Source organism: Protopterus annectens, chromosome 7.part0 (genome assembly GCF_019279795.1).
Source record: "Protopterus annectens isolate FY-2018-M chromosome 7.part0, PAN1.0, whole genome shotgun sequence".
Classification (NCBI taxonomy): Eukaryota; Metazoa; Chordata; order Ceratodontiformes; family Protopteridae; genus Protopterus; species Protopterus annectens.
The window spans coordinates 1,704,669,807-1,704,679,706 of NC_056739.1; the positions used below are offsets into that span (position 1 = coordinate 1,704,669,807).

At 39.8% G+C, this 9,900-nt stretch overlaps 1 protein-coding gene across 3 annotated transcripts in view; it reads left to right on the forward strand.

Annotated features, from left to right (window-relative positions):
* MRPL11 (mitochondrial ribosomal protein L11) overlaps window positions 1–9,441 on the forward strand; it is a 206,243-nt gene extending 196,802 nt beyond the window's left edge. For all 3 annotated transcript variants that reach the window (XM_044078222.1, XM_044078221.1, XM_044078223.1), the window contains exon 6: window positions 9,249–9,441. In XM_044078222.1, the coding sequence (XP_043934157.1) occupies window positions 9,249–9,351 (103 nt within the window). In that variant the 3' untranslated portion in view covers window positions 9,352–9,441. The remainder of the gene's footprint in view (window positions 1–9,248) is intronic.
* Window positions 9,442–9,900: the final 459 nt, after the last annotated feature.

Here is a 9,900-nt window from a genome sequence, read left to right on the forward strand (position 1 = left end):
GTCTTCATGTATTTCAGAAATTGACAGTGTCCTGGGGAACTCCAGACATTGATCTGTTCGCTTCTCCACTAAACCACCAGCTGCCAAAGTTTTGCACAAAGCGGTATCATCCCACAGCTTGGAAAGTGGATGCTCTTTCTTTCAGTTGGACAAATCTTCATGTGTATGCCTTTCCACCTCTGCCTCTCCTCTCAAAGGTACTTCTGAAGGTCAGACAGGACAAGCCAAGGATGATTTTGATAGCACCAGATTGGCCTCGCAGCACTGGTACCCACTACTGAGAAGTCTAGTACGGAAGCCTCCATGGCCTTTGCCTTTGATTCCACATCTGTTGTCCCAGGAGGACAGCCATTTGCTCAATGTCAAACTTCACTCTCTTCACCTAACAGCATGGCATATTCTGTTTTAAACCATAGAGGGTCTCAACTTCCACAACAAGTTTTGAATGTGATTTTGGAAGCTAGAAGGCCTAGTACAAGGAAAGTGTACGCAGATAAATGGAAGAGATTTTTGTTTTGGAGTGCAGCTAAGGATTTGGATGTTTCTGAGCCTAATTTAAGTGTGGCTCTTCAATATCTTACTGAGTTATTGGACAAAGGTTTGTCCTTCTCTTCTATTAAGATTCATGCTGCAGCAATTTCAGCTCACTATGACTGTGACCCACCATTGTTTTCTCATCCTTTGTTCAAGCAATTTCTTAGAGGGGCAAAGAATTTAAGACCCCACGAAGAGCTCCTACTCCTGCTTGGGATCTCAATTTTGTGTTGGAGAAACTCACTCTACAACCTTTTGAACCTGCAGCGACTGCTGAGTTGAAATATTTGTCATGGAAGACTGCTTTTTTGTTGGCCATTACCTCTGCAAGAAGGGTTTCTGAATTGCAGGCCCTTATGGCAGTTGAGCCTTTCTTAATTTTTCATAAGGACAGGGTATCTTTACGTACTAATCCTTCCTTTATGCCTAAAGTGGTTTCTAGTGTGGCTTTAAACCAAATTATTCAGTTGCCTACTTTTTATGCAAATCCCCAAAATAAAGGGGAAAAGATTTTGCACACTTTAGATGTACACAGGCAGTTGCGATATTATTTGGACAGAACTAAAGGGTTCAGACAATCTCAGCAGTTATTAGTTTCTTTTGCTTTGTGCTCTCAGGGCAAGCCCGTGTCAAAACAAACTATTTCTAAGTGGATTGGATTTTGCATTGCTTTCTGTTATTCCCATCATGGCAAGGAGATTCCAGCTGGGATTAGGCCTCATTCCACTAGGGCTACTGCCACTTCAACAGCTTTTTGAGGGGTGGCAACTAATGATATTTTGGAGGCAGCCACTTGGAGTTCAGTGCATACCTTCTCTAGGCATTACCACCTTCCATTGTACTCTAAATCCAGGGCTGGGTTTGCCACTGCTGTGTTGCAGGGCATTCTGGCAGCTCCTGCTTCATTATAGTTTAGCCATCCTCCCTTACCTCTGCTTTGGGATTCTACCCAAGTGTTAGGACTGCAGCAATGTGAGATGAAGAACATAGTACAGTTTTGTACCTACCATAAATGTAGATGTTCGAAGATCCACATTGCTGCAGTCCAATTTACCCTCCCTCCTTCCCCTCTGTAGTTTGAGGTGGTTGTGTGGGTTGGGTTGTACATCTGAGGTATATTGTGTTTATTGTATATATTGTATATATTGTACATATTCTTGGTGTTAGGCTGGTTGATTGTTTAGCTGTTGCCTATGGGTTTGGACCTTTTTCTTTAGGGTCTTCTGACATCTGGGGCAAGAAAAGACTGAGGATATGACGTCGGTCATGCGCATTTGTACCCTGACGTTCTGATGTCAGTCAAATGCGCCCTGACCGACGTCAGCCTTATACTCTGATATTCGGGCCGACCGAGGGACAGCAGACTACCCAAGTGTTAGGACTGCAGCAATGTGGATCTTCGAACATCTACATTTATGGTAGGTACAAAACTGTACTTTTCAGTAATCCAGCCAGATGAAGTACTGTCAGTAAGTTAATTTGGAAAGGTGACAACAGCATCCATTGTATATAATAAGACAACATTAAAATCAGTTACAGTTGCAACACTAACCTGAAACAGAGAAGTTGGTTAAATTTGTATGATCTGTATCAAGGATGTAGAATAAGTTGTCTTGTCTGTAGTAGAATAAGCTCTTGCACAGACTCCCCAGTAGGATTAACTCCACTTGCAATGTTATGCTCTGTGCAGCAGCATGCCCAACTAAGTATCCTCTGTGTATTTAAAGTACATAAGGTTCTGCCCCTCCAGAAGCTAACCAATCAAAATCCAGCCAATGCATTTACAGAAGCCTGAACTCTTGTAGTTCTCACATAGATGCTTGTAATTTTACTTTGAGATAGCGTACAGTAAACCCAGTCCTAGAAGCTAGTGAAATCCTTGAAGTGCATTCTATAGACGCAGCTAGAAAAAAGGCCTTATTGGTCTTCTCGTTCACTATATTCTGCTATTGTTTACTCCAGATTTCTTGTTGGACTGATGTCCGCAGTCCTGCAATGAAGATCTTTATCATGAAATCAGCCACCATACTGACCAGATTTCTGACGTCTTTATGATGGAGCCCATGTGTGCTTTATTTTCCCAGTGGGTGGCAGTTTCCTTCTCACATTATCTGTATACTGATCAGCTGTGCATCTAGGGTAGGGTGAATGATGCTTTCCTAAGTGCATGCTGTCAGGCTGCATGATCAATGGGTGCTGAATGTGCAGTTGACATTGATTTTCTCACATCTTCAGAAATGAATGCTGATACTGTATTTGTACTTACGGCTGAAGTGTTGAATTGCTCTCTGCATAGTAGTTTAAGTGCAAATTGCTTGCTACAATTTCAGGCAGAAGAAAACCTCTATTATTATTATTCTCCTTCTCCTCCTCCGACTTACCTATGGTTTGAGACTGATGTCTGTCCACCCTTCTTCCTTTTCTGCCATGCCTCCCTCCTAGAATGGCACTCTTCTCTTGCTTTTGTTTGTGAAAAGTGAAATGAAGTATTCCTTTTGTGCATCTGCTTTTCCCCAGTATTTATGTGATCTTCCTAACATGGACATGCGTGACATGCTTTGCATTGCTTAGGACTATGTCTAGGATTCTGTCCTTTCTGATACAGTACTGCAGCAGTTAGCTGTACCATTCATGTCTCAAAACCTTAATCAGCTCCCGTTTCCTCTGTGTCCTGGAGCTCAGAATTTCCCAGTTTGCCCTTGGTACATACATATCCTTAGTGAATCTTACCCTCTTCCTCTTTTTCCACACTTCTTTATTCTGTCCTCCAGCATCCCATTCTCCTTTGTGATAGACCGGTACTGCATTGACAGATGTAATACAATTTAATGACCATACGGCTACACAAGAGAATTTTATAATAAGTTTTGTTCTTCTCCCTTTTTGTGTCTGGAGGACAAATCACTGTATCTGTCCACCTTTAATGCCGAAGCACTTAACCTAGTCTCTGATATATAGTATGTAGGGAAATTTGGGCATCGGGCTGGCAACTCAACACCGTAAGACTCCACTGCCAATCATTAGCGGACAGGTAATCCACTGTGGCAACCCTTAACTGCAAAAAGCCGAAAGAAGAAGTGTATATGACTATATAGTCATGTAGGTGGTCTACATGACTATATAGTGCTAAGCCATGCAGTTTAGGAAGTGTAGCTAGTAGATTTATGACCTTTCTTGATAAAGACCATGCTGCTAATCCCATTTGACTCCCCCAGTCCTTAACACTTAATTTAAAAGAGGCCAGTGTGCTACTCTTGTCTAATATGCAAGGGAAGTTTTTTACACAGGTAGGGAATCCTTGGGTCTGTATTAAAAGACCAAAGAGAGATTTCAGTGAACACCTCTTGGTTGACACGTAATGAGCGAACGCTCAAACAGCGATTTATTTCCCTGAGAAAGAAATCACTTGGCCATCCCTGTGTGTTCGCCCCTTTCCTCACTGTAGTGTGATCTTGGAGTTGGTATATTTAGTTAGGGGGGAGTGTGGGGAGCACAGCCCCCCACATTGTTTTAAAGTGTGTGTGTGTGTGTGTGCACGTTTGTGCTAGCGGTTTCTTTCCCAGGGAAAGAAACCGCCATTTTGAGCGTTCACGCTTTAGTGCATTTATTCATTACGTGTCGACCAAGAGGTGTTCGCTGAAACACCTCTTCCGTCTTTTAATATTTATTTATTTATTTATTTATTTATTTATTTATTTAAATTTGTTGACCGGGAGTGTCTGACTGGACGTGGGTCCATTTTCAGCGGAGGCCTGGGAGAAAAGCTCCATAGTAAAATAAACAGACAGTAGTTACATTGGATTACATAGTGATTAACAATTTAACATAGAAATTACTTACAACATATTTACAGATGAAGAACACAGTACATCAGTAGACAACTAGAATCTTCATCTGTGAAGTACATAACAGGCATTAACAAATGTAACAATGAGAAGTTCCTGCTGTATAATAAGTACTAGGCTTATGAACATCTGAGCTTGCTATCATCAAGGTAGTTAGTGGAGGTGAAAGAAAGGTAGTAGTTGGATGGGGTGGATATTAGAGTGGGAGTTGCAAGGGCATAGCCAGCATGTTTTTAGGTGCGCTTTTAATAAAGTTTTGAAGTTGGTGCATGATGGTACGGAGGTAATTGTGGGTGGGAGTGAGTTCCATAATTTGGCTATGGCACAAGAGAATAGTGTTTCACCAGCAGAGTTATTGGCTTTAGTGATCTGCAAGTGATTTTTGTTGCTGGATCTTAGTGGTCTGGTGGTGCGATTGGGTTGGAGTAGATTCTGGAGGGATGGGACATTTAGTGGATGGTTTACTAGTTTGTGGGCGAGTGAGAGTTGATACCACTGAAGGAGGTGAGGGAGTTCAAGCCAGCCCAGTTCAGCAAGTGAGAGACAGTGGTGACTATGGTAGGATGCCCCTGTGGCGAATTTGGCGATTTTGTTGTAGCAGGTCTCTAGCTTGTTTAGATCACATTGCCTTAGGTTGGTATATACTGGAGAGGCATAAAGTAGGGTGGAGATAAGGTGGGAATTTGCTATTGAAATCTTTGCTGCTTTGGTGAGAAATTGTTTATTTCTGTATAATGGTCCCAGTTTTTTGTGGACTTTTTTTATGGTCATGGATATGTGAATGTCAAATTTTAGTTTATTGTCTATTTCCACTCCTAGCAATTTGGTGTGTTCAGTTGGGTATATACTGGTGTTGTCTTTTGTTGTGATAAAGTGAGAGTTGTTTTGAGTATGTTTGGTGGGTTGGAAGATGAGTAGTTTAGTTTTGTTTGGGTTGAGTATTAATTGGGCATCGGATAACCATGTTTCAACAGAGGAAAAGGCTTCCTGTGTGACTTTTTGCAGTTTGGGTAGGGACTGGGCTGAGTAGATGATGGTTGAGTCATCTGCGTATTGGATGAGTGTGCCATGTTTGGTGGCAGAGGCTAGATTATTGGTGTAAACAGAGAAAAGTAGGGGTCCAAGGATGGATCCTTGGGGAACCCCTATGGAGACAGGTAGTTGGGGAGATGTGCCATTCTGCCATACAACGGATTGTTGGCGGTCAGACAGGTAACTGTGAAACCAGTTGGTGACTGATTGTGAGAAGGATAGGTTATTGAGGACAGAGATAAGTTGTTTGTGTGGGACCATGTCAAATGCTTTAGATAGGTCTAGGCAAGTAGCAAAAATTAAATAAAATAAATTAGACCCGGAATCCTTTGGGTAATGAATCTTTCCATCCAAAAATTCTTATGTATGTTATGATGTAAGTTCAGAACTTTACATTGAGTGTTGTTAACATTCCCAGTGTTTCTGAGGTGGAGAAGATTTAGAAAGAGAGGGGCTTTCATAGCCCCAAAGTCAAGACTGATCTCTCCATGCAGGAGTCTGCATGTTTTTAGCCTGTCTGGGTAATTAGATAAGCCAAGCCCTTTGATTATCCTTGGCTAAAAGTGGTGAGGACTTTCAAAATGGGGTATGTGTTTTGGAGAGAGATGTATATCAAGTGGTGCATAGAGCAGCACACTGGTGGAGCGGTTAGCTTTGTCGCCTCACAGCAAGTGGTTCGCTGGTTCGATTCTTGGCCGGGTTGCCTTCTGTGTGGAGTCGGCATCACCTCCCTGCATTCGCATGAGTTTCCTCTGGGTGCTCCGGTTTCCTCCCACATTCCAAAGATGTGCATCTGGAGCGTTTCTCCACGGACCTCCACTGAAAATGGGCTCTGTCCCAGTCAAACTTTCCCAGTAAATAAATGTTAAATAAGTAAATAAAAATAATGAATGATTGGCTGGATCTAGGGGGTTGTACCTTTGATAATTGGTCAGTGTAAAAAGATTTATGTATTACAGCTGAAACTTGATGATCAAAGGGGACAGTTCAATGTCAGTGTGCTTGGATTTTTAGTGACAGTATCGACCTCAAGCCAGGATTCCATTTATGTGAAAATCAAAAGGTTAGACTTCTTTCCCAAATGCAACTACACTACATTTTTTGTTTTAAGTCTTAAGGCAATAGCCTAAACATCAAGTGCTGACTCTTTACGCCCTCTCTTGGGGAATCCATCTTTAGGGAGTTCAGTCATGGCACACAATTTGAAGTCACCTACAAAGGTCAACTATAAACCTTTTATGTCTGTCTTTACATCAGACAAGTACTTTCTCACTGGATGCAAAGGTGCCAGTAACTGTCACTCTTTGTGTTCCATCTGAGACCCAATTTGTAGTCTTGCAGGTGTTTTCCTGTATTAAGTAACTTGGATGGTTTTGAGTGCTCATACATTTCTCTTAAATTTCTGGAAGAAAATAAGAACTAATTGCTCTGCTGGACCAGACAATATTCCGGGATCAGATTTGATTCAGTTAAGCCATGACTTAAGTCTTGCACTTCATAACATTTTTAAAAATCTGTTTAAAAAGAGTTCTGTCCCAGTAACATGATAGTTCTCCAATATTACCTCTGTATATAAATGGGTAATAAACAGGACATCAGCAATTGTAGATCTACAAGTTTAACACCTACTTTGGGGAATGGTTTTGAAAGGTTTATCATTAAGCGATTAATTCTAGAAATACCTGGCCCTGAATTTTGGAAACATGAATTTTCCAGTGGCAGGTCTACCTTATCAAACCTAATTGATTGTTCTGCCATCATCGCCATAATCATAGTTTATGGTTTGTCCAATGACATTTTGTGCTTGTATTTGTGAAGCGTGTTCAGTACCCTTCCACATGGAGCAATCATGCATGCCTTAATCCCCACAAAACTAATCCTTATTTAGTCAGATGGATTGGCAGCTGGCTTATGGTGAGAACTCGGTCTGTTGTCATTCAGGACATTAAGTCTTGTACGTTACCTGTAACTTCAGGTGTTTCACAGGGTTCAGACCTGGGGTTTATCTTGATTAAACAAGCCTTTGCCCTTAATGCAGACTTGTAACAAATGCTGAGTCAACATATATGCCTACAGTTGTAAAATTCTATTAACTGACAATCAGGCTTTAGCTGAAATTAGTCATAAAAATCAAAGATTGAGCAAATCATAATGACTACAGTTTAGTTTCAACAAATGCAAATTACTATTCTTTTATAAACCCTTATTCTGTACTCCAGTCACATTATATAACTTAGCATTGGAAGGAATAGAAGAGTATTATGACTTGGGAGTTATTACATGTAAATATTCCTTTGATAAATATGTGAGTACTGTATGCAGTAAGGCCATGAAACAACTTGGGTTAATCATGCCAAACATTACTACAAGAAATGAAGGTTTGATGGTCTCTGTACAAAACTTGTATCAAACCTCTTATTGAATATAACAATATTTTCTGTAGTTATAATGTTGTACCTTTAGTAACGTTACACTCTATCCAAAGGAAAGTTACCAAAAATAAACCATTTGTGAAGAAATATATTTAGATGAACAGGTACAAGCATTTTAAATGTATTTACTTTACAATATGGGGCTCTCCGAGGTAAATTGATAATTACATACAGAGTTTTCACTGGCAAGTTACTAAGAGCATGACTAAATTTCAGAATTTATACTAATCCAAGAGCACACAGATATAAAAATGACATTAAAAATTCCTTTAAACAGTATAAAATCAAGAAGTGGCTACAAAACACAATTTATTCCTGCTGCATGGAACAGGTTACCACATGAGGTAAGAAACTCCATGTATGCCTAGCCTATGTCATAACTTACCACTACAGGGCAAGCAGATTACTACTGTATCTAAATTTAGGCTAGTCTGTGATGATTGGATAAGTAGATGCAAATTTACTTAAGGTTTATCTTATAAAGCCCTGCTCAATTTAGAAGATGAGCAACATTAAGTACTTGTAAAGGGTGGCAAGAAGTGTGCGTCTTCTTAAAGGTGTATATGACTAGGCGTCTTATGGTTCCTGTGATCTCTTGCCTGTCATTGTTCCTAAGTTCCTAGTATGCATAAGATTCCTTAGTCTCTGTATGATTATTGTTAGATGTTATCTGTTCCTAAATGTCATGAGTTAGATAACTGATTATGGTTTTACATACTTTCTACAGTGCATGTATGCGTTGGTATTAACTACCCTACACAATCACTCAGTTTTCCTAAATCACACTTGGTTATTTCCCATTATGGTTATTTCTTTATCTGACTTTATACCCTGTGAAACAACAGTTGTATTTCTATTTGATGCTTTTAGAAGGTTTGCTAACTGCAAGAAATAGGGAGGTTAAAATATTAAGATAATACTAAAAATCGATTGCCAATCATTAGCAGACTGAAGTTTCGCTGTGGCGACCCCTAACCAGAAAAAGCCGAAAAGACAAAACAACTTCAGAAAATAGTAATGAGATAACAAGGCAAATGAAGATGTAAAAGAAAACAAGGCAAATGATATTTGCCTCAACAAGTTTTTTTTTTAGCTTGTTTAAATATTACAGGCTTTGTGTAGTATATTTACTGCATTACCCTTGTTGGCTTTTTTTCCTCAGTGTCTTTCTAGGGTCCACTTTTTTCCATGTAGCAGTTTAATATTTTGTATTGCTTTAGCTAACACTGACCACAAAAACACATGTAGTATTTTGTTTTTATAGTAAAGCCGCGTGTTATATAGAAGGAGCTATTTTAAATGGTCAAGTAGAAAATTTGACAAACTGTATTTCAAAGACTTACTTTGTAAGATTTTTGTTTTGTTGTGTTGCATTTTCTCATGCATTACATTTTTTCATCTACAGTTTGTCAGCAGAGGAATATCAACAGTTCCTGCAGGAGAAGGAGGAGAGACAGAAGGCTGAGGCAGCTGCTGCTGAGGACACCACAGCTGCAAAGAAGAAGTGATTTGATATTGCAAAATGTAGTTACATTGCTTATGGCTCAGAGTAATAATTTGTGTGCGACTTACATTGCCAATAAAGAACAGCAAGTCCAGAGGGTGTTCACTTCATTTATATTTGATGTCATTGTAAGGGTTTATCAGAGCAGATTGAACTCCTTTATAAGGTACATATGCATTTTGCAGTAAGTTGGATTTTAAGAGTACAGATCTAATGTCTTTTCATATCACTGTTGCAGTATTTTTTTAACTCTGGGATCTCCTGCCAAGGATAGCCCAGTGTCAGGCCAGTGTACCAAAGCCTTTATCAGCAAGAGAGCATCATATGTCAGACATATAGTCACTGCACAAGTGTAGGGCATAAAGGTGAAGTACATAATCTCCCAACTAGGAACTTACTGCCTCCAGTCCAAACTCCATTGTCATACAACAGACTGAATGCCCTTCACTTTGTTGGTTCTACCGAACCTACATTTTTCAGATAAGTACCCTGTTGGGGTTATTTTTTCTTTTCCTTGTATTGTTTACTAGTTACATCTAAGAAAGGGAAATGT